The sequence below is a fragment of the Grampus griseus genome (genome assembly GCF_964374135.1).
Source record: "Grampus griseus genome assembly, chromosome: 16".
NCBI lineage: Eukaryota > Metazoa > Chordata > Mammalia > Artiodactyla > Delphinidae > Grampus > Grampus griseus.
In genome coordinates this window covers 14,287,583-14,313,458 of record NC_139010.1, presented here as the reverse complement: position 1 = coordinate 14,313,458, position 25,876 = coordinate 14,287,583, and the positions used below count along the sequence as shown (strand labels likewise).

Sequence of the window (25,876 nt, the reverse complement as noted above, 5' to 3'; positions counted from 1 at the left end):
TATAACTAATAGGTTTTAAAGTCATTTTAAAAATCCATCCCTGACTTTGTTTTGTTAGCCTGGAGGCATCTAGATTTGTAGTTGGTTAACCTATTGCAGCCCCTCTGTTCCTATAGTCATTTCAGCTCCTCTGATCTTAACCATCTCTAGGCCCCTGTGCCTTTCTTGATATGTATTTCCCTGACCTGCATAGTGTTTTCCAGATGGAGTCGAGGAGTAGAATTTTGTTTGTAAATACGGGCATAGGTCCTATACTTTTGCAAAATGATACTATTGGGGGAAACTGGGCAAAGCGTACATGTGATCTATTGTTTCTCACAACTACATGTGAAACTACAGTGATCTCAATAAAAGATGAATTAATACCTAAAATATATGGGCAGCGGGAGTGTTTCATAAACTAGTTACAAAGTAATTATGCTTGTTGGATTGCTTTCCATACTCTTCCTAGAAATGTACACTGTCTTCTAGACCTTTTTGTCATATCAATATAGTCTATAAGAGCTCCCAAAATCCCATTTCCCATAAAACTAATAGTCCAGTGCTTCTTGTGTGTTAAGTGTAGAAGGCTTAGTGTTGTCCAGCGGAAGAGCCTGCTGGCCCACAGTGAAGGGCTCCTGCCGCCGTGGAGCCGCCTCATGGTTTGTGAGCCGCTTCTGTGGTTGCTTTGCATTTTACTCTTCGAAAAATACTAACATCATCCACAAACTTAGACTTGGGACTCTATTTCCACTTCAGGGTTATTTCTGAAATGTGAAATAAGGTTAAGCCAGGATCCGTCTGCAAGGATTAGTACTGACACATCTGTCATCAGGCTACTAATTCAGCTCTTTCTTTGGGGCATATTATTAAGTGAATTTTTTATCCATTACAAAACATTTAGCCCAGTCGTCATTTGGTTTTGTTTTTAAATAACTCTTGGTACGAACACCATGCCATTGACTTCTTGAAAGCCCAAATAAATTATATTCATTGGCTCTGCTTTGTTCAGAAACATAGCTCTTTGTAGAACCTGATGCGCTCATTGGGTGATCTTGTACAGGTTATTTGACCCCTCTGCCGCAGTTTCCTTTTCTTTAAAAAGGGAAAAAGGATAGTATCTACTTTTTAGGGTTGTTGTGAGGATGACATAGCATAATACCTATGAAGGTCTTAACACATCACCTGTGGTAAATGCTCAGTAAATGTCAGCCATCATTATTTTAAAAGCTGGGCATTCAGAGCTTATATGCCTTTCCTCCAGTTGATAACGCTTGCATTTGTCTTTAAATGTCTATTCTATCATAATTTCTAATGACTTTCAAGGTGTGGGAATGACATTTAGTACTGTTTATTCCCTAGGTCCTCTCTAGAGTCCTGCATTTGATTGACATTATACTAGTTCTCTTAAGCAAAAGGTATTTATAACAGTGATAATCTACAATGCTGATGGTGGAGTAACTACCTCTTATTAAAGGTGAAACTACATTTGTTACCATAAAATGTATCCTGTGCTAAACCTATGACATAGCTTGGCTGGAAAAGATCTTTACTGTTAATAATTTTTCTCTGATGCTTGTATCGCCTTCTTCATAGTTTCTGAAAGAGGGAGCTTCACATTAACCCCTTGTTTTCCAAATAGAGCATTTTAAAAAATGATTTCAAAATTCATGGATGACAGTATAATTCTCTGATGCCATTTCTATAACTGCCTTATAAGGAAGGAAAAATTCAGTCCTATGACCTAAACCACCAGGTGATTATTAAAATTTTTTTTTAATTCAGTTGTTAAGACAGGCCGAGGACCGTGGTGTACGTATTGTCCTATTTGTCTTCGCCACACATTTTACAAAGGATTCTGAGTGTGAAGAGGCTCATCTGGCCAAGGACCTAATAGCTGTTAGTAAGTGGCATCTTGGACCAAGCCCAGGGCTCTGACTCCATAGCCCAGGCTGTTAACCAGTGGGCTTATAGACATGTTCGTTTTTTAATTAATAGATTTTATTTTTAAGAGGTTTTAGGTTTATAGAAAATCAAGCATACAGTACAGAGAGTTCTCATATGTGCACATAATTTCTCCTATATTACAGTCATTTAAATACCTTTCTTTCTGGTTATTCTTTCATGCTTATGAAGGAGAGTCTAGAAGTGATCCGACAGTTTGCCTAGATGCTCAGTGTCTGACACTGCTCTGAACAGCCCCCAGACCCAAAGTGGACAACCTCTTCTGACTCTTCCAGGAACCTAGAATTATACTTTTCCACGTCTCTATGTGGAACTGCGGGTCCAACTTTTTCTGATTAATTTTTCCTTACTGACATTGAACGAGCCTGTGAAGATACGGCCTGCAGCAAAGGTTGGAATTTCTTTCCGTAGTCTTCCTGTTTGCTTTGTATATAAGTTCCCTTTTGCTTTTCAAAGCACGTCTGCTCGTAAATGAAAAGCCTCTTTTGAAAATAGCCCTTGTTACCTTCCCAGCAGATTTTTCTCAGCTTTCCCGCTGAGGTGATCAGTTGCACAGGAATCAACTAGAAGACACGGAAAGTTGTTTGGGCTGAGAAATGATCACATCCCGGCACCCAGCCTTCTCTCTGTACCGGCAGGGTGCTTCTGAGTCTTGGGCACTATCATGGGTGATATTTGCTCTTTCTTCCCCTTCCCCACCCTCACAGCCTAGCTGAGCACTCCGCTCCACTTTTGTGACACAGGGAGGGGAAAAGATGTTTTCAGAGATGAGACACCATCGGCCATTTATTTCCCTTGGTTATTTCTCAGTGGTTCTTCGACAGTGTGCATACAGGCAGAGAAGTTAAGTCTTGAATAATCAGAGGAAAGTGCAGACATTCATGTAGTCGCTCAGTAGATTTGTCTAGAAGATCATTTCTTCTTTTCTCCCCAAGGGGTGCATTTGGTTTGGTGCTGTGTAGAAACTGCTTCCAAAACGATGAACGATCCCTGCCTCATATGTGCTCCTCCAGAACAATGCAAAGAACAGACTTCTTCCCTTTCCCCATACAACAGAGATCTGGCGACCTGACCCTGTCCTCAGTGTGGCTCACACTACTGTAGCCCACAGCACGGTTCTGAGTTCTGGTAGAAGTCACTAACGCGTAAAGACCTCAGTCTGCCTCGGGCTAGAGGTTTGCTTCCGCCGCCTGTTTCCTGAGAATGAGCTCAGCCTTTGTCACCCTGCCTTCTCACCCACCCTCACCATCGTGGTGTCTGTGTTTTTCTTCTTCTTCCCCCACAGCTTTCTGGCTCCTCGTCTTTCTCATCCACTACCTTGCCGCGTTGTCTTCCTCTGTCTCCATTCAATCTAGAGGTCTCTACACCCTCCTTTTCCCTTGGCACTGTACTTTGCTAAGCCAGTTTCCATGTGAAATGAAAGCATATTTAAGATAGTTATTAATTTTCATCTAGACACTTAAATTTATTGAATATCACTATAATACTGAAAATTTGGGTGAGTTCAAATCGTTTACACCTCCCAAAATGAAACTGTGATCTTCCTTTGCTTGGGCCTTCGTTGATACTACCTTTTTTAAACTGGAGGTCATTTATTCCTTATTTCTACCATTGAGACAGTGAAAATACTTAAAAAGAACTGCAAAAGTCTCTTTATCAGAGTGCATAGACGTTATTATTGGACTTCTAAAATAATCAGTGACAGTGTACCCTGAAGATTTATGTATTTATGTATTTCTGTGATTTAAATGTTATGTTTACTTGGCAAAAAGCATTGCATATGTTAGAAATAATAGCAGTGACTCAAGAAAACAACATTCCAAAATTGTCTTTCCATAATTCTCTAGGGAACAGGAATGATAGTATTAAGTTTGTCGTAAGAACTACTCAAAAACCTAAAGCCTGGATCTCTATTTACTGATGGAAATTTAAATAGAAGATTGTAGTCAAAAATGCAGAGGCAAGGAATAAGTTTAGATCTGAGCTGAGGCTGCTTGATCCATGTAGCTTTCTGGTTTTCAGGAAGGATTTTGGAATTTCTCATTGCCCAGCTAACCTAGTGCTCTAATCTACCGGTTGTTCATTTTAATTGAAATCAGTACATTGGCTCCTTCAAAACAAAAATGGCGCTCACCGTCTCAGCCCCTACTCCGGAAGGGGCGTTTAAACAGGGCAGTGTATGATGAGGTCGGACCCAGTTAGATTATGTCTCTTGAGCTGCACACCTACACATATATAGGGGCTATTGGGCACCTCCACCTGGATGACCAAAAGTGCCTCTTAACTCAGTGCATCCAGAACTGAACTCATTTCCCCCTTCGGCTCCCCTCTTTAATTCCCTAACTAGGTCAAAGGTACCACCATAAATATAAACAACAACAGCTGTCATTTATTGATGAGTTATTATTATGCGCTGTCCCCCAGGCACTATATGAAGCCCTTGAGATTCCTTATCTTTTTAAAATCCTTCCAGCAATTTATTTATACTGATGTCATTTTCACTGAAACAGATGGGAGAACTGAGATTGAAAAAGATTGAATAATGGGTCCCAGGTCACACATCTGACAAAATTGGGACTTGAATCCAGGTGTTTCTGAAACTATAGCCCATGCTTTTTATTCCTGATGTCAGACTGCCTCTTGGGATCTGCAGGATGCTTGCCATGGAGCCAACCCCTGTTTGCACGGTGACAAATTCCTCACCCCTCTAGCTCACTGATGTTTTGGTGGTCCTCCACAGAAGCTGGCACATAGAAGCCTGCTTGGAGTGCCAGTCTTGTCCCACTCGGTGGCTCGGTCGGCCTCATCTACCAGCAATCCGTCTTCGTCTGCTCTCATTCCTACCCACCCATCCCAACCTCAGAGATACTGCTTTCCTCTCGGTGGTCTCTGAGCAAGCAGGCCCATCTGTTTCCCCAGGCTTAGTTACTGGGATGACGTCAGGCTACCTGTATTCTCTCTCTTGTGAACTATTAGTGCCTTAGGTTAAATTCAACTTAAATTCAACACACCTACAACTAAATCCATTGTGTGTCCATCAGCTGTTTCTGAGCTGTTTTTCGGTTTTATCTTGGTGGCCCTTTTTGTGTGAGGCTGGCCGAGAACTCTGATGCTTGAGCCTCATTAAAATCGTGTACATGTTTCTGACTCATTTAGTTTTTAATACCGTCAAAGGCATGGTGAGGTAATACCATCCAAGGCATGATGTTTGGCATTTTGGAATGTACCTGAATGCTGCCTGTGGGTCCACCATGATGGGTAAACCCAAAAGTGCAAATTAACAGACCCACAAGCCTGTGGCTAATTTGTGACTCATCTCGGCCGTCCATCTCAAATGGTTGCAGATAGAGATTTATTTAAACTTTAAATCACTTAATTTATTAATTTACTTTTTAATTAAATTTTTTTATTGAAGTATAGTTGATTTACATTTGAATCACTTAAAAATTCACATTAGAAAAATGTTTTTTAAAATCTGACTGATTCATCTAACAGCTGTAATACAGCATCTGTTCCTGGCTGGGGTTGCACCCAGGTCAGAAGTGGGCTCTGGCCTTCACACCTGATGATAATGACTTCTCTAAGCTGTGGTCCCTATTGCTCAGTGAGTGGCCTGCTAGAAATACTCTCTGGGCCTCCAAGGTCGGAGATGTGGAGTCTTCTACCACGGGCATTGGTCAAACCCTCCCTGACTGGAGCTCACGTAGTCATACCACCTTCCCTCCTGAAATTAAAACGCAGATCACATTGCTCCCAGCCTCCTGTGGTTATTATGAAGATTAAATACTTGGCAAAAACTCTTATTACAAGCTTGAGGACATAGTGACTCACTGCGTAAGTATTAGATATGATTATTATTCTTATTTATAAATAACTGGTAGGAGGTACAATATGTTGAGAGTGTATTGGTTCTCATTTCCCACATTAACCCCATAAGGACTCCTAGTGGAGTTGGTGGTCAGTAAGAGAAGATACTATTCAACTTCCTTATGTTGATATTAATAATTGTTAAAATGATGGTTCTCATGGTTACCGATTTAGCAGTTTCTGCGCCTTATCTCAATGTTTCGCCAACCATACTCTACAGAGGATGCATGGGTGAACGTTGTTTTAATAGGAATTTATTTTAATGTGTATTAGTTGAAGGAATGTAACTAGCACATCAAATTTATGACTTCTTGGCCATTATTGCCTAAGATGAAGCTGACATTTGGGAAAACTGTAGGTTGAAATTAAGATTGTATTTAATATATAATCTTATATATATTATAAGGGGGGAGAGATAAATTAGGAATTTGGGAGTAACATATACACACTACTATATATAAAATAGATAAACAACAAGGAACTACTGTATAGCACGGGGGACTATACTCAATATTTTGTAATAACCTGCATGGGAAAAGAATCTGAAAAAGAATAACTGAATCACTGCTGTACACCTAAACTAATACAACATTGTAAATCAGCTATACTTCAATAAAAAAGAACTTAAAACGAAGAAATTAAGATTATATATATACACATAAACACATATATACACACATAACATACATATACACATATATATTAAAAATAGGTTTATGTGGATATGGCAAAAATTTGTAGGGGATACAGTTTTCCTATTTCATCCTCCCTTAGTCTTGAGAGGCAGGGAGAGGCCTCCCTTAGTCTTATTCTCCCCATTTTACAGATGAAGAAACTGGGGTTTAAAAAGGCCCATTTTTGCTCAAGTGCCTCTTAACAGGTGGTGGACCTGAGATTCAAATTCACAATCTTTGTTCTCTCTTGTTCTGCCCGTGGGGTTGTTTCTCACTTCTCTTCCGAGGAATGCATTTTTTTCCCCAAATTTTTATATTAACTTTTATTGGTTTTTTCTTCCTATACAATTAAGACATTCATTACAGAAATTGTAGAAAATACAAAGAAGGATAAAAGAAAACAATTTTTTTTATTGTGGTAAGAACACTTAACATGAGATGTACGTTCCTAACAACTTTTTACGTGTATAATACAATACTGCTAACTAAAGGCATGAGGTTGTACAGCAGATCTCCTTTGACTTTCCTGTCACAGCCCTGTCAGGTGGTCCAAACAAGGACACAGAGAGAGGTCAGTGAACTTGCTGGAGCCCCACAAGAAAGTATGAGCACCCCGAGCCCTGGCTCCCAGGCCCTCCCTCTAAAGCATAGTGCATCACAGCATGGGCTCTGGCAAGTTGTGCCTTTCTTTGGAAGAAAAAGCAGTGTGCTCCCAGGGTCCCATCAGAAGCCACCCGAGTTTAATATTGCCATAAGCTTCTCCCTGTTGGGGAGCAGGGTCTGTAAGTGGTGGCCTGGGCTCTGTTCCCAGGATGGCAGCAACGCTGGTTAGCTCTGAATCTACCCTGGTCTCTTCTGAGCAAAGATCTCAATAATCCTGTCTACACAAGTGCGCACGCATAGGCATGCACCCACTGATTTAATTAAGCCACTTCTCGACTCAAATGGTTAGTTTAGACAAAGAGCTCAGGCATTACCAGATTACCAGGGTTTTTTTAACTTTTTTTTTTTTTTTTTTTTTTTGCTGTACGCAGGCCTCTCACTGTTGTGGCCTCTCCCGTTGCGGAGCACAGGCTCCGGACGCGCAGGCTCAGCGGCCATGGCTCACGGGCCCAGCCGCTCCGCGGCATGTGGGATTTTCCCGGACCGGGGCACGAACCCGTGTCCGCTGCATCGGCAGGCAGACTCTCAACCACTGCGCCACCAGGGAAGCCCTAACACTTTTATTGGAGTATAATTGCTTTACAGTGGTGTGTTAGTTTCTGCTTTATAACAAAGTGAATCAGCTATACATATACATATATCCCCATATCCCCTCCCTCTTGTGTCTCCTTCCCACCCTCCCTATCCCACCCCTCTAGGTGGTCACAAAGTACTGAGCTGATCTCCCTGTGCTATGCGGCTGCTTCCCACTAGCTATCTGTTTTACATTTGGTAGTGTATATATGTCAATGCCACTCTCTCACTTCGTCCCAGCTTACCCTTCCCCCTCCCCATGTCCTCAAGTCCATTCTCTATGTCTGCATCTTTATTCCTGTCCTGCCCCTTGGTTTTCCATAACCATTTTTCTTTTCTTTTTTTTTTTTTAGATTCCATATCTATGTGTTAGCATATGGTATTTGTTTTTCTCTTTCTGACTTACTTCACTCTGTATGACAGACTCTAGGTCCATCCACCTCACTACAAATACTCAATTTCGTTTCTTTTTATGGCTAAGTAATATTCCGTTGTATATATGTGCCACATCTTCTTTATCCATTCATCTGTCGATGGACACTTAGGTTGACTGTCACTTTTCAGCTGGTCACTTTGGGATCTTTCGGGCTCACTGCTTCCTTTCGTGGTGAATTGGGGGGAAGAAAGGTCAGGATGTTAGGCAGCACTGGTTTTTTGAGTGCCCACAAAAAGCAGATGCCGTGTAAATGGAGGTTTGCTGTTACTATTGCAATGGCTTCATAGTGGCCTGTGATTCTGTGAAGTCATGTCTTAGGTCTCTGTGGGTTTCTGAAGCTAAGCTCTTACATCCACATTAGTCATATGGCTAGGAACCCAAGTGCCCGCATTTTGTCATTATAAGACAGCACCAAGAGAAAATGAAAAGGATTAAGTTAAAGTTAAAATTAAAAGGAAAATTAAAAGGATTTAATTTTGACCCTGGCACCACAGATGAGCTGAAGAGAAGGACTCCAGTCTTTACAATTTCAACAAAAATGTGCTGGTCCCAGGTGCTTGTTAAAGATCTTTTTCTTTCCCATCATTATTACCAAAAGATGCTGCCCAGAAAAGGGTAACATGAATAAAATACATTTCTTCTTAGAGTCTAATGGTTTAAGAAAAGGGTTTGGTGAGGGACTCAGACACTTCCTGGTGGGTGTTGAAGGTCATTGTTAGTATATGCTGTCGTTTACTGGTTAGGAACGATCATTCGTGTTTCTTCTTAGGGCTCCCACCACATGGCAGCGTTTTCTGGCTAAATTATTCTTAGCCAGCGTGTTGCCTGTGGCGAGCTGTGTCGGGCACACCAGCACACTTGCCTGTGGGCCTGGGCTTTGACATTCATCTGGCTCCAGCTTTCCCCAGTCTTCACCCCATCCGCTTCTGACCAGCCTCCGCTGCTGACAGAGGTGCTGTCCATCGGCTTCAAAGGCCTGATGGGAGGCACTGTCCACCCTCCCAGTCTACAGCGCAAAAGGGGAGAAGCCAACTGAAAACACAGAAGGACCTAATCAGAACTTTGATGTTACGCAAAGGAAATTGCATTTCAAGCTCTAGACAGCTCGAGCCATTCTAAACCTGATTAAGATTCATCCAGTACCAAATTGTGATAAATGTTATTTTGGAAAAGTGGATTGTCAGTATTTTCAGATTCATTTCTTCACCCAGAAAATCTGTGTGTTTTCCTCTTTCTTTAGGGTAGTCAGAATAAGAGAAAGCCTTGGGTCGTCCTCACTTGTTTGCTGGGCAAAATTGAGACGGTTTTGGCTGTTCCTTGAGTAGCTCTGTACAGCACGCCAGGATGGAGGGACTGTCACTCTGGCCACCGTCAGTCAGCACCCCGACGTTTCTCATTCCCCTGCCCTCACCTCTGTAGCACAGGGGTGCCCACTTTCTGGACTGACCTGGTTGGGGAGCCAGTGAGCTCATATAAAAGGGGAATGATCACAGTGAGAATTCAGGCAGACAGCTGCCAGGCTGGGGAGAGGGTTTAGAGCAGGTTTTGTTGTTGGTTTTTGTTTTTGTCCCAAATAAAATGCTACATAAAATTTTGGAGAAGAAATAGAATCTTTCCTAATGCCACCATGCTTTGTAGTTGCTGTGTAGCTTCTTTGATCTTTTAGTGCATTTATTTGTAGACATAAATGTATGCTGCTTATAGCAAATGGAATCATTACTGTTCTCCGTTGAAATGTGTGGTTTTCAGTTAGTATATTCAGAGCATCACTCCATATTGATGTTGAGTTCTCCATCATTTTTAATGAGTGCTGAGTAATTTTCTATCTGGGGACTCCTCACCCCTCTCTTCCTCCTTTGTTTTCTCTTCTCTTTTCCTCCCTACACCCTCCTCTCCCTTCCTTCACTGGCAATTCTGTTATAACTATTCTCCCTCATAATCTATCATCTTTTTCTCCAGTTCCATGTAATTGTTTTCTTTTTTCACTCTAACATGTTGTTAGATACTCTCTGACATATGCAAATAATATGAAATAAAGAGAGGATTTTTGTAGTTTTGGACCATGCTGACTTCTGTAACTCAGACCGAAACAATCTCTGTTTCCATCTTTTGGTGTGTGTTGGCTTTGTAATATTTTCTGTCCAGATTCCGTGAGAACGAACATGACAGAATATTGAAAGGCTTTCATATCCCCAGAAGGAAGAAATGACAAAGAGGCAAGACATTATAATGAATGTTTATAATCTTTGTTTAAGAACATGACAGTCTCAAGCCCTCTGTCACTTCTAAGTCTCGATGATTTATCTTGTTTCCTCAGACCCTGTGCCAGTGCACAAAGATGTGCAGAGTGAAGCGGACAGTGCACCAGAAGACCTCCAGTCTGTTGAGACTAGCAGGCTGCTCTATCACATCACTGATGGTGACAACCCGCTTCTGTCACCACGATGCTCCATCTTTAGCCAAAGCCAGAGATTCAACTTAGACCCTGAATCAGCCCCTTCTCCACCCAGCACTCAGCAGTTTATGATGTAAGAAAACCTTGTTTTGTTCTTGTCTTCATTTCATGCAGTTTTTTAAAATACTATTTACAGTACAACCCAGTACTTTTATAAATTCAGTGAAGTGTGTGTCTAAAATAGAGCAAACATGCCTACCAAAAGCAGCTGCAAGCCCTGAACAATAAATGGCAAAAAATCAGAGTACTTTCTAGTTAAGAATGCTGTTTCAGGCCTTCCTGAATCAGGAGGAGATGGTCTCGAGACACAGGCTGCCCTACGGCTCACGTGTCTGAACATTTTTGGTGAAATGACCAGAATCCTAAGTCTGTGTACATGCAAGTACCAGGAATTTTCGATGAGCTCCTAAGTATTCTTCCCATGTCCAGCAGTGGCCTCGATGGATGGATTGTAGCAATGCTTGTGAGTCGTACATCTCAATTTCTTCTTAGATTCTAGAAAAGTGGTAGCTTACAGTAGCTTCCCTAGACAAAAAAAATGTGAAACTATGTGTTCTTTTTTTTTAAGTTGCGTAAGTAGTTTTGATGCGTAGCTAAAATGAGTCTCCCTTGACCAAAAATACGTGCAGGGAATTCCTAGTTTCTCCTTAATAACTCCTGCTGTTACTCATGAGTTTATCTAGACCAGGGTTCATGGACTGTCTACTGGTGGACTTGAGGGATTTAGTGCATTATTACTGTTGTAAATTGTGTCAGGTGAGAAGGTGAACACGTTTTCTGGAGAGGGGGTCCATTCCTTTGATTAGATTCACAAAGGCTCTGTCGTAGAAAGAAGAGTTAACTACTCTTCTGAATCTTCCTTGAAATTGTTTTTAGGTGGGGCTCATGCAACTTATTGAGGATAACGGTACAGTAGGGCTCTCTCATTAGTCTGAAATTGGTATCCTCCAAGCTTTAGGAAATACATTTCCTAGACTAATATTCTGACGTCTGTAGACTAAAGTCCCTGATGACATTTGCCCATAATGGAGTTCTGTGATCAGGGATCTCCAGTAATGAGCAGATGCTACCATAGTAGACTCATCAAATAATGAGCTGGCCTCTGGACTTCTCTGATAATCTAGGAAGCTTGGTTTGTAGACCAGCAGCAGTGTTTACTGGAAGACCATTTTTAAAAAATTTATATCATTAAAATTTTTTTTATTGGAGTATAGTTGATTTATAATGTTGTATTAGTATGTGCTGTACAGCAAAGTGAATCAGTTTTACATCTATCCACTCTTTTTCACATTCTTTTTCTCATATAGGCCATTACAGAGTATTGAGTAGAGTTCCCTGTGCTATACAGTAAGTCCTTATTAGTTACCTCTTTTATATATAGTACTGTTTTTGATGATTCTTTCCCTCTCTGGAATCATTGCAGGCCCCGAAGTTCTTCTCGGTGCAGCTGTGGTGATGGCAAAGAGCCACAGACCATTACCCAGCTCACCAAGCACATCCAGAGCCTGAAGCGGAAAATTCGGAAATTTGAAGAAAAATTTGAACAAGAAAAGAAATACCGGGTAAGGACCCTGTGGTTTGAAATGAGTGGATTGTGTCAGAAATGCATGGGCTTTTCTGTCCTTCCTTTTTGAGTACATTTCTGTGCCAAGGGACAGCTCAGTTTCCATTGGCCAACCCAGGACCTATCATAAATTAAGTTTCCATCCTGGGTCTGTCTTGTTCTCACATGCTGTTAGCTGATCTCTACTAAGATAATTCCTAGTAGCAAATTACAACTCTCATTTCTAAACTGATTTGATTATTGATCTCTCCTTTTTTTTTTTTCTGAGGAACCTTCCTATCATTAGTGTTCCTAGGACTAAAATTTGGAAAGCTTTTGTATTATGGTCTTATTTTTTCTTTAGCCTTTTCTCATTTGTATTTGATAAGAACCTATTAAGGACTCAAAAGACAGAATCTCTCATTGTGGAACAGAATGAGGGAGAGTTGTCTTTGACAATAAAGTACTTTCTGGTTGATGGGTGAGGACCTATCACATGACATCTATTCAGGCCACTCTTAAGAACAAACCCTGATCCCATCCTTTCCTGTCAGAGAGACAGCAGCCTTCTTGCTGGTACTGCAGTGTTACAATCATGAACCTTTCCTTTTCTTACTTAAGAAACAATAGAGTCAGAGGTAAGTGTCCTGATGGCCAATGCTAGTTTTATTTATTGTCTCTAATGGTGACCGTGGCATAGAGAAGAATCATACCCATGTAGAATTGCACAAAGATACTGGGTCTTTGGCAGAGGGTCCAGAGCAGCTTGTTATTAAAATAAATGAGACCAGGGAATGTCTCAAACATCTTAAAATATTTAAAGGCTCAGTAAGCTCTTGGTCCAGAGGCAATCTGCATGCAGGTCCCTGTAGTGTGGGTAAGTTCTGGGGAGGGAGGTGAGAGTAGGTGATGTTCCACTCTCCTGTTCTTCCTGTCCTGTGTTGCCCACAGTGACTTCAAATTCACTAAAAGAGGGGTTTTACGGAGGGAGTTTTAGCTTTGCTAAAAATGGAAGAAAAATCAGATTGGCTTTCAAGACAACCTTAAGGTGTGGAAGATTCTTCTCTTCCTTGAGGTCAGGCAGTCACAACTACTTACTGTCTTTTATAGAGTAGGAGGGTGCTCTCCACATTGTGAGTACAGGCCTTCATTTTACAGATAAGGAGACGGAGGCCCAGCAAAGACTTACAACCTTCTTAAGGTGGTTGTGTTCTATCAGCTCAGGCTTGGGGTGGTTAAGGATGAGTAGTTTTTGCAATGGAGAAGTACAAGTAAAATTCATTAAGTGTCCACTGCAAGTTGAAAGCTCCAGATAGCCTGAGAGAAGTTGATTTTCCTTACTTGCTGCTGGAGTTTTATTGGATCTGTGATGCCCTCGTATTGGAATCTGTAGAGAAACAGGGGCTCCATCCCCAGGGCCTATTAATATTTCTTATCTGGCAGTTCTTGAATCAGACTGGTCTGGATTTGAATCTGCACAGCCACTTAGGAGCTCTGTGACTTTGGACTTGTTACTTTATCTTTCTGAGTCTCAGTTTGTCCATTCTGTAAAGTGGAGTTAATAGTAGTAGTGACTTCTTAAGTTTGTGAGTATTAAAGGAGGGAGTGCATATATAATGCTTTTTACAGTTTTGGTACAGAGGAAGTAAGTGGTCTTAGATATTATTAACTTTTTAGTCTGTTTGAGTGATATTTGAATAGGCTATCCCATGGCAACCTCTGCCTTGTCAAAAAATAAAGGAAAATTATAGACATTAATTTTCCATTGGATTTTTCTACCTGCAGCTGCAGACCCTGGATTACTTTTCTCAACTGTAACAGCCACCCAGCAGCTGAGTATTTTAGAAAAGAATTTCTCCTGGCACCTTCTGCCTTTGTCTGGAGAAGCTTTAGGGCCAGAGTAGACACATGCCCGCACACTTAAACATGCAGATGGATGAATTTGGGAGCAGTAAAGGAAGAAGGCTTCATGGTCACTGCTTCTGTGTGTATGAAAGTCTTTGAAGTAATCAGAACCTTCCACGTCTCAGGAAACAGGGCTTCCCCTCACCCTCCCTGTCTGGGTGCCAGGCTGTGGTTAGAGGTTTGACATGTTAATGGGCTTTAATTGGTTGCTGTGTGTATGGCTTTCCTTCCCGGCAACCTGACGACGGGGTTAATAGCACCTGCTGCTCATTTTTGAATCCGAGCTGCTGGGCCTCCATGCTAGTCTGATGCCCTGGTATAATATACATCTTTCCTTCTCTATTGAATGCAACCATTTCACTTCATATCCAGAACTGTATTTATTCCCTACAGTTGATTTTACATTTAACTATTGTTAGACTCATGGACTTAGAAAAGGCTGTTTCAGCCAGATGTTCACTTTCAGTAGAATTAGAGAATCTTAGAATTAGAAGGGATCAGTTAGTCTTCGCTTATTTGACCATTGAAGAAACTGAGGCCCAGAGAAGGGAAGTAACCTCTCCAGGTTCATACAGCAAAGAATTGATGTAGCCAAGACAGCAACATAGGTCCTTTCATTCCTGATCCATAAATCTTTCTAAAGTGTCTTTTGAATCATCTTTGGCAGACCACAGATCTGGTCCAGTCGTACCCTCAGTTATGTGACTCATGAGCTCCATTTTAATTACACTGAACGAAATCTACACTGTGTAATTTTTGGGTGTATGGTCCTTGGGGCCTATTAAACTGAAACAGTTCAGACGTTAGAAGGCTTGAAGATCCACAGCTCGTATATAAAATCTTTCCATATGATCTGAGAGCTGCCGTCCTTGTGAGCTTGATTTAACCTCTTTTGAAAGCTCGCCCAAGAGCAGAGAAATACAAAATTCATTTCAGAAAATGATCTCAGGCTTTAAAACATTTTGTCAGAAAATTCAGCCTTAAATTTCTCTTAAGTCCTGTTTGCAGTAGTGAAAGCTTCTCTGATGGTCCTTGGCTTAGGGTCTTAGGTTTTCATTTTTGTTTTTAACAGTGTTTCAGAAGATTGCATTAACTGTGTGGAACATATCCAGTGAAAAAGATGTGTTCCAGAGAACAAGATGTGTTTTCAGATCAGAGTGAAGAATTCTGTGAGGATTTCGAGAAATCACATGTAAAACATTGACTGTTCATATAACCAGACTGTTACCCAAAGCCAAAGTACTAAACGTTATATCAGGGAAGTAGTGCAGTGCATCATTCTAGCAGACCACGGGTAGGACCAGGCACAGCAGTTTGGAGGTGTGCCCTCTGTGTCACTGTCCATGGTCCTGAAACCAGGGCTTCCCTACTGGAAACCAGAGTCTCCCTTCTGGGCTCCCCTAGGGGAAAAATCACTGTCATTTTCCCGCAGTGTTATTTTCCATCTTGATTTTAAACTGTATGGTTTTTATATCACTATAGAAGTGACAGAACCATGTCTTGTGTTTCACAATTAAAACATCTAATCCCATGTACATTTGATGATCCTCTTACACAAGCACTGTTTTTTCCTTCGAACTTGAGAGGAGCAAACTCCTCTCCCTGTGTCTCTCTCTCACCAACATCTTGCTGATGTTATATGGATTTAATGGATTCTTAAACATGGCAGAGCCACTAGACTTGTCACTAACATTGTACACGTTTCTGGCTACTATTACAGTGTTTGTGATGTCTTCCTGAGCGTGCTTATATAGCTCTTTGTATATCCCCAATTCAAAGTAACCACTAATCTTCTTGAGCCTCCATTTAAGTTACCAGGGTGGCCTCAACTTGTTTAAGAAATTTCCTACTGACCTGTGGGGCTGGAGGCTAGGTATGTTTGGCTATTCTTCTCTCCCAGTTTCTCTTTCTGTAGAAAATTTACTTTTAGGCTCTGAAAAGAAATCCAGAAATTAAGGTGAATGATTTGTATGAACGGAGTCATATCCTTCTAAAAGTAAAACTATATTCTTATTGCCACATCCAAGTGGGATTAGCTACTAGGTAGGACATACATACCCCTACGTGTATGTTTGTTAGTGAAGACTTATTCACCATTCCTTTGAAGGTCTGGTAGTTAACCACTACTACTACTACTGCTATCACCTCTGCCAGTAATAATAACAATAACAATATTTTTAATTCTAGCTAACACCTCTATAGTGTTTAGCATGTGCCTGGAACTCTTTTCAGTGTTTTACGTATATTCACTAATTCATCCCTCACAGCAACCGTATGAGGGAGATGGTATTATAATCCTCATTTTGTAGATGAAACTGAGGCATGGAGAGGCTAAATAATTTGCCCAAGTCCATACTCATATAGTTAATTTCTACTTTAATGCTAGCCCAGTAGAATACTGAGTCTGTAAACAGGGAGAGCAGTGAAATCTGGGTATCCCCCTTACATACTGACTTCTCAGACTGTTGTCAGGTTTTAGAGATCCTGGGGTCTCCTTTCTTCAGCTTGGAGGATATGACTGATAGGAGCTAAAGCTTCCAGTTTATCAGTGTTCCCCAGGCAGGTTTTGGTCATAAGTCATGAGCAGAGGCAAGGGAGGAAGCGCTGGTTTGTATCAGGAGAGCCATCTACATCGATACAAAGAATGACCTGGCAATGGGGTGTTGGGTATGGGTAGCCCACAAGGTGATTGAGGGTTAGACTGTAGGGGGCACTGACATAGTTAGGACTATGTAAAAAATGCTAGGTGACCAGGTGTGTTTAGAAACAGTGTCCATGGCAAGGATGAAAGAGTGGAGGAGGTCAAGAATGTTCACTGTTTTTCAGAGGCAACTCCATCAACTGGAGGTATCACGCCTGAATCTCTCTCCCAGCTTTATATGTTGCTGAACTACCTTCGTGTGCCTTAGCTGTTTAAAATTTTGTTTTTCCTTTTCTCTCTTTCTTCGCTCCCTCCCTCCCTTTACCTCCTTCCATCCCCATTTTTCCCTCCCTTGCAGCCTTCACATGGTGACAAGACATCTAATCCTGAAGTCCTGAAATGGATGAATGATTTGGCTAAAGGTCGTAAACAGCTCAAAGGTAAATGCCAGCCAAGGGTCTCCTTTCTCAGGAAGGAAGCAGATAAAGTCGTGATAATGTGCTCCAAGGAGTTCTTGATTCTCTTCCACCTGTGCCCTCTTTAAGCTTGTCTCCTGCCTAGATCAGAGGCCCCATCTTGAAATAAAGTGTCCTGGGTCCCCTTCATTGTTTGATCCCATTTAATACATCTCCTTGTGAAGAGACTGAGGAACTCCAGACTCCCAGGTGGAATGATTCACCTCAGTGCCAGGAGCATTTCAACATGTGGAGTATTCATTTCCCTGGGTTATTGGCTTCTTGTCTGTTAGAAACAGAAGAGGCCTGAGCAATCATTTATGCCACACACCCCATTGCACAGATGAGGACATCTATGTCAAGAGAGGGGAAGGTGACGTAGCTGGGAGGTGGTGACCTAGGAGTAGAACTTGGTTCTCCTTCTTCCTAATCCAATGTTCTTCTTTCTCTGTCTCTCTGGAGATGGTGGTGTGAGTATTAATTAACTCTAAAATCTATCTTAAGGGATGATGGTTATTTACCAATAAAAATTTATTTTCTTCCTCTCTCTACACTTTTTATTTCAATACTTAGAGACATGGGAGTTTTTCCAGATTTCTAGAAGGATGGTGATAAAGAACTGAAAGGAATATTAATTCAGTGGTATTGAAGTGTAGTGATGTAGCAGGTTTATAATATATGCGGTGTTTAAACACCACGCCAGAGCCTAACTAAAAAACAAACATCAGAGAAGATGAGCTATGTATGTAATTGAGAAATCAATATAAATGGCCTCATTCAAACGAGCAGTCCCCTAGCATATTCTGAAATCTAATTTCTTGATAAGTCCCAGGTGGCCTTTTTATTTTTAATTACGTAGGTTTATATAAAGTCACATTGCAATAATGGTGATTTCTGGATTTTAAATACTGGCATTAGACAAAATTGTGAAATCTGTCAAGTTGGGGCTGGCATTCCCATGTCCCCTTCCCCACCCCTCCTGTGTATCCTCAGACGTCTGCACTGTGTAATGCCTTCCAGAAGTACTTGCATTTCTGCAGGGGCTCTTAATGGCTGCACAACTTTCAAAACCCAAGTAAATGAATCTTTGAGTATAGAATCTCAGGCGTCATGATAGATAACAGGTGAAAACTTTGGGGCCAGGTACCACTGGTCTTCCTCCAGGAATCCTCCTCGGGAATCTAGACCACTGAGTTACTCCCACAGGTGATGCTCCACCTCCATGAGATCCCAGCCTCAAGAGCCCTCTGTTTTCACATCTGGGGAACCATCATCGGCACTGTTCATTTCCACTCACTTGGCATCAGGGAAGGAATTCCTGAAAGGCTCTCTGCTCTTATTAGGGCCAATGAGTCCTCCCTGCTCCTGGTAACTCATGGCATCTCTCTTAGAACTAAAGCTGAAGCTGTCAGAAGAACAAGGGAGTGCTCCCAAAGGCCCACCGAGAAATCCATCCTGCGAGCAACCCGCAGTCCCCCGAGAGAATGGGAAGCCGGAAGCTGTGGGCCCTGAGCCAGGCTCCTCTGGAGAGGAGACTCCAGATGCTGTGTTGACATGCGTGAAGGAGAAGAGAGAGCAGCTTCCTTCTCAGGAGGTTTCTAAGGTACCTCGCCAACCTTCACAGGGCCCCACCACTCCACATGGTGCCACTGAGATCGTGATTTTGACCAATTTGTAAGAGCACTTTGGTACCACATAAATATCTTTAGGAGACTGGCTCTGAACTTTCAGTCAGATGAGTTCCTAGTGGGTTATTAGCTATGACCTAGGGCATTGCCATTCTGGAGGTTGCAGTGTCGCATGCTGGTGGGAGACGCATGGTAAAGACACTAGGGCATTTCATATTCCTTTCTCCCCAACTTCCCCTGATAAGTTAGCAAATGAACCCAAGACTAGGATTACAATCTCATTTTACTGTATGTTTTATTAAGAAATAATAAAGCGGGGATGAGGTATAAATAGTAAGGAAAGTGGTTTAGTATTTTATATGATAAGAATAGAGACGTAGGGTTTCTTGAGGAATGTTAGGTGAGATGTCTAAAGACTTCAGCTTAGACATCTTGGCTTTGAAATATTTGTGAGATACCCAGATAGAGTTGTCAATTATGCATTTGGATATGGGCGCCTGGAGCTCAAAGAAAAGATTATATTTTACAAAAATGATGATGAAAGCAATTAGTATTTAGTACTTACCTGGTTAATCCCTCCTCCTGCATATCTGTGCTTAACATTTTACTTATGCCAAGGAACCTTCCTTGTAGTCCTTCCTGTCTGAACTCTGAGTGATGTGGTTGCCTTTCATTTATTGAATAATCTGTAGCTACCTTAACATAGCTCTAACTATGCTCTGTGCCATTTTCTGTCTCTCATTATAGTACTTGAAACTTCTTGAGTAGAGTTTAGGCTGTTTATTGCTCATGATCCTTAGTGTCTGTACAAAGTAAGTATTGAATAAATGTTGGCAGAGTGAATGGATATATGAAAGAACAAACTAGCATGTTTGACTTTGAAATGAAGTCTTCTTGAGGAGAATGCTGGCTTCACCTGTTCTATTGTACATTATCTAGTCTTGATCATAAGGTGGCAACATTTACCAAATCCCAAAAGGCTTACCATATGCCCCCAGACTAGTCCTTTACACGTGATCTACAAGTAGAAATGGGTCCTTGGCTACCTCTGTCTTTATGAAATACCTTTAAACTTAAAAATAACCAATATATGTTGTGACTAGTGGTTTTCATCCACTCAGCCAACCTGTCCCCTCCTCCCACCCCCAAATATTCTAGACTTTGTGATAGTCAGTGGATAACTAACTTCTCTCTCTCTCTCTCTCTCTCTCTCTCTCTCTCTCTCTCTCTGTGTGTGTGTGTGTGTGTGTGTATAAACACACACACATAGTCAGGCACATCTGTGGTTTTCCACCCTTCAGTGCTTCTGATGGTCTTTCCTGTATTTTATAGTTACTTTGACCACGTCTATAAAAGCAGCTTGGTCAACACCCAAGTCTTAATTCTGTGTTCTACTCAGTTGACTAAGGAGTGAGGGATGAGTTGGGACTGGTATAATAAGCTTAGAGCAGGACTCAGTCCTTGAACAAGACACTTTCTAATCATACACACTTGGCAAGTGAACTAATTCTCTGATATTCAACTTCCTCATCTATCAAATACAGATAATACCTATTTATATAATTATTGTGACAATAAAAGGAGATGCTGGTGACCAGTGGGCAATCATTCATTTGCAAAAAGATTTGAGTGCCTACGATGTGTTGTGAACTATGATCCATGCTGGATATAAAAAATAAACAAGATAGAGAAGTGATGTGGGTGACCGCCTTCACGGAGCTCGTGTTTTTCTGGGAGTTGGGATACAACAAGAAATAACTCAATAGACAAAATCATTAAAATTTTGTATAAGTACTGTGCAAAGAAACAAATGATATGATAGAAAATAATGAGTATGGATGGTTTCTATTTTATATAGGGTGATTAGGAAGGCCAATAAGATGACATTTAATGCAGAAGAATCAGCAGGCGAAGAGAGCAGCAAAGAGCCTTCTAGATGGAACTGCGAGTATGAAGGCCTTTGAAGGGAGAGCTTGTTTGTAGTTGGAGTTCTCAGGTCTGAGGGCTGGAGCACAGGATGGCATGTGATGAAGTCAGAAAAGATAGATCAGGGCACATAACACAGGACCTTTTAGGCCACTGAGAGGATTGGGAAGCTGTTGAATGGTTGTAAGTGTGAAAGTGACATGGTGTGATTTACACTTTAAAGATCTTTTTGATTGCTGTATGGAGAATTAATCATAGGGGAAAAGAGTGGAAAAGGGAAGATGAAATGGGTGGCTTGGACTAGTATGGTAGCGTTGGAGATGGAAAGAAGTAGACACATTCAAAGTATATTTTGGATATAGAATCAAAAGGATGTGCTGAATCGTTGGATGGTAGGGAGTGAAGGAAAGGAAGATGGATCCATTTACTGAGATGGGGAAAAACTAGAGGAGAAGCAGACAGAGGATGAGAGTGAAAACTCAGGAGGTCTGTTTTGGACATGTTTGTTTTAAGATCTTTCAGGAATAGGGTGACCGACCATCCCAGGTTTCCCTAGACTTTCTAACTTTAGCACTGAAAATTCCATGGCCCACCAGAAGCCTCAGTCCTGGGAAAAGTGGGATGGTCGATCACCCTCCTGAGGTATTCACGTCAAATAAAAACATGTAAGTGAAAATCTGAAGGTCAGAGAAAAACTCTGAGTTCTTTAGAAGTCATCTTTATTTAAACGGAAATTTATTTCTGTTATTTTAAAAGAAATAGCCATTAAACTGCTTAGTGTCAGAAGCCCCTTCAAATAAACCTATCTCTGCAGTAGGCTAAAGTGAGGCCCTTTAAATGGAGAGCATCTGCAGTAGAACACGTACGTCTCAGTATCTAAAGCTGCAGTATTGTTCCTGGGAGAGCTTAACACAGCCGACCATGAAGTGGCTAGGCAACTATTAGGTGGTTCCTAAGGGGGAGTCGAGAAGCCACAGAAGAAGCAAAGGGAGGATTGAAAATTTCCACAATAGTATTATTCCTGGCTCCTCAGTGAGCTTATTCACATCTGAGATTATCTCATTAGGTCCCAATTCTTTAAACTCAAATTGATGGATGATTTTCATCTGGAGTCTTTGTTCTACTGCTTAAAATGCATTAAATATTAAGCTTCCAAGATGAAGTTATTCCTTTTCTAAAGAGACCTTCGTTATGACTCCTCTTGAAATTTTTGCATTTAGTGTTTAGTCAGAGCTCATTGCCTTGTCAGTTCAGACACTGCTACCGAGTAATCTTCTTCCTCCACCATCTATGGATGATTTTTGGAGATAATCACTTTTCGGTCACAGGGCATCCGTTGAGCACTGGAAATGAATGAATCAACCCTAGGTCTGATTGTGGTGCTTATTTATGTCCTTTTCTTTTGAAAATCCTGAATTGGTACTGGCATATATCCCCTTTTTATTGTCCTTTCCAAGAACTGTAGGTGGAGTCAGGTGCACAGCACAGATTACCAACTGGGTGAGTATTGGCAGTTACTTCTTCTGGCCCTTCATTAACTGCAGCATCTTTGAGGAGAAAAGCAGATTTTTTTTTAAACATCTTTATTGGAATATAATTGCTTTACAGTGATGTGTTAGTTTCTGCTTTGTAACAAAGTGAATCAGCTATACATATACATATAGCCCCATATCCCCTCCCTCTTGCGTCTCCCTCCCACCCTCCCTATCCCACCCTTCTAGGTGGTCACAAAGCACGGAGCTTATCTCCCTGTGCTATGCAGCTGCTTCCCACTAGCTATCTGTTTTACAATTTGGAAGTATATGTAAGTCAATGCCACTCTCACTTCATCCCAGCTTACCCTTCCCCCTCCCCATGTCCTCAAGTCCATTCTCTACGTCTGTGTCTTTATTCCTGTCCTGCCCCTAGATTCTTCAAAACGATTTGTTTGTTTGTTTTTAGATTCCATATACGTGTGTTAGCATATGGCATTTTTCTCTTTCTCACTTACTTCACTCTGTATGACAGTCTCTAGGTCCATCCACCTCACTACAAATAACTCAATTACATTTCTCTTTATGGCTGAGTAATATTCCATTGTATATATGTGCCACATCCTCTTTATTCATTCATCTGTCAATGGACACTTAGGTTGCTTCCATGTCCTGGATATTGTAAACAGAGCTGCAGTGAACATTGTGGTACATGACTCTTTTTGAATTATGGTTTTCTCAGGGGATATGTCCAGTAGTGGGATTGCTGGGTTGTATGGTAGTCCTATTTTTAAGTTTTTTAAGGAACCTCCATACTGCTTTTCATTTCTAATTCTATTGATTTGAATCTTCTCCCTTTTTTTCTTGATGAGTCTGGCTAATGGTTTATCAATTTTGTTTATCTTCTCAAAGAACCAGCTTTTAGTTTTATTGATATTTGCTATCATTTCCTTCATTTCTTTTTCATTTATTTCTGATTGATCTGATCTTTATGATTTCTTTCCTTCTGCTAACTTTGGGGGTTTTTTGTTCTTCTTTCTCTAATTGCTTTAGGCGTAAGGTTAGGCTGTTTGAGATGTTTCTTGTTTCTTGAGGTGGGATTGTATTGCCATAAACTTCCCTCTTAGTACTGCTTTTGCTGCCTCCCATAGGTTTTGGGTCATCGTGTAGAAAAGCAGATTTTTAAAAAACATAATAATTAATTTTATTTTTTTAAATCAAGTAAAAATTTGATAACTGATTAGTGAGTAGCTGTGCATTGGAGAGAGGGAAGACTTACAGGTAAAATGCACCAAAAGGAAGACGCCGTCAAGTTCTTCTACTTAGCTTTTGAACAAAAATTTAATTTTCTGAATAGGTAGTACTTTCTCACATACTCAAAAAATATAAAAGGTTACACATTAAAAAGACTCCTTCCCACCCCATCTGCCAGCTCCAGTTCTGAGGTCTCCCACTCTAAGCAGGTGTAACTATTGCTATGAATGTTTTAGGTGTCCCTTTGGAGTTTCTATATGAAGCATATACAAGAAAGCATCAATACACATTCTTAATTTGCCCCTTTTGAAAAAACGTAGCAGGCTACATAATTATGTATCCATTTTTCACTTTGCATATTCTAGATAGCTTTTTATATCAAGACATAGAGTGCTTCTCAATTTTTTTATCTTTAAAATTTATGCTTTGATAGCACCATGGTATTCCTTTATTAGTAATTTACAACATTGATAGTAACCTCAAATCAACTAGTTTGATAGCTTAAATAACATTTAGTATGCCTGACTCTGTGCCAGGGACATTTACATAAGATAATTAAAAATCCTCATTCTGCATATTAAGAATTTGCACATTAAGAATCTAAGGTTCAGAGATTCCATAATTTTCCAAATTAAAAATAGTGTGTAATTCTTGAAGCCAGTTATCTGAACTCATGACCTCTGTTTTCAAGGCCAATATTAATTAGCAGTATGCTTAGAAATCTGAATTGACCAAGCCATTCTCTTCAGCAGTTGCTTTGTATGATTATGTTCATTATTGACTTCCCATGTTGTTGGACTGACTGGTTAGTTCAAGCTCTCAGACTTGTTCCACATATACTTTCTCCCTCAGTGAGGGGCTGGGGAGGCTTAGGCACAGGGAAAGTTTGGCAAGACCTGAGTCCCTAAAGCTAAAGAGTAATAGAGTCTCATCACTCACTGTCCAGAGAGGAGAATGTCAGTCTTACCTCCCTCTCAAGGAGAGAGCTTGTTTATGGTGACGGTTCGACTGATTTTTATGTTTCCGTGGTTTACTGTGAAAGAATACATGGGACCAGTGCCATGGGGAGAACGGATAACAAGCATGGTGGTAAAAGCACTTAAGCTGTGGCAGTTTTTTCCCCAGACAACTTTCTGACCAGGGCCTAGAAAGAAATAACTCTTGGGCTGACCACTCAGCAGCAGTTCTGTTTGGAAAGCCAGCTTGTTTGGGGGGTACTATTCCAGATCTTGATAATTCGAGTAACCTACTGGATAGGGGGCCAGGAGTTTTTCATGACGGAATTGTCAAGCTATCAACAAAGTATATCAAATTTTGTTCTATGAACAGTCCCTTCTTGCTCAACCTCCTTTAAGTTACATTTCTTCTGATGCCATATAAAATGGAGGAGCAGGAAGTAGGGATAATTAGCTTTGGGGTTTACCTCCTTATATTTATCTTTAAAATCTGACAACCCATTCATGCGCTGGATATCTCTCTCTGGCTCTTTCAGGTTATTCAAGACAGTCGTTGTTTTCTCCATTTAAATAAAAATCATGTTAGATACTACTAACATACCATAGTCAGCCACCAATATGCAGAATTAGGGAGGGAGGATGCACTTCAGAAACAGAGCCATTGAATTAAGAGGAGAGAATGGTCTGATTCTTAGTAGAAAGTGGCCGAGGAACAGCAAAATCTAATGTATTTCTGCCCCTTAGATTTGAGGTACCTATCCTGCAGAGCCTACGTCTTGACTCATTTTCCACCATGAAGATTGACATTGCAGGCCTCATAATAGCTGGTGTCCATAGGCCCCTGAGTAGAAGACAGCTCCTGGCACATAATCTCACCACTAACCCTTCTTCTTCAGGCAGCATGCCTTCCTGTGCACATATATTTGAGGATAAGCACTTATGGCATTGAAGTCCTGTACTTACGGCCATTGAACCCTCACATCTGTCTTTGGGGATTACTTTAATAATGATCCTAAAAGTAAAATCATAGAATCATGAGAGTGAAAGATGAGTGCCATACATTGTACCTGTACCCCGACTTTTATCTAGCATCTGTGGAAGGAACTTTTCTATAATGGCATTCATCATTCTAACTTGCTTTTTGGTCACTCTTTTTCTAAGACTAAATTTAGCTTTTCTAGAATCCAGAAAATATAGTAAAAATAAATAAAACCAAAAAAATCAAACTGTAATAGAGATGCCAATAATAGTTAAATGCATCATTTTCTGAAGAGCTTTCTATGGAATATAAGTCCCAATAAGATACTGAATAAAAAACATTATTTCAGTATTTTCTGAACTTAGAGATTTATTTTTCTTTGTCACCTATTAAAATCCCATGGAATATATGAAATAATTTTTTATTTTCTGTGTAAAAATGTGTCATGACTAAGAAAATGTTTAAGGAATGATTGAGCTAGAAAATGAAAGGCTCTTGGGGTTAC

The 25,876-nt window shown here is 40.7% G+C and overlaps 1 protein-coding gene across 4 annotated transcripts in view; it reads left to right on the top strand.

The window, feature by feature from the left end:
* The window catches only part of FAM13C (family with sequence similarity 13 member C), a 132,904-nt gene that overhangs the window by 96,187 nt on the left and 10,841 nt on the right, over nt 1-25,876 (top strand). For all 4 annotated transcript variants that reach the window (XM_082674165.1, XM_082674164.1, XM_082674163.1 and 1 more), the window contains 4 exons: nt 10,475-10,685; nt 12,036-12,174; nt 17,060-17,141; nt 18,548-18,759. In XM_082674165.1, coding sequence (XP_082530291.1) covers nt 10,475-10,685; nt 12,036-12,174; nt 17,060-17,141; nt 18,548-18,759 — 644 coding nt within the window. The remainder of the gene's footprint in view (nt 1-10,474; nt 10,686-12,035; nt 12,175-17,059; nt 17,142-18,547; nt 18,760-25,876) is intronic.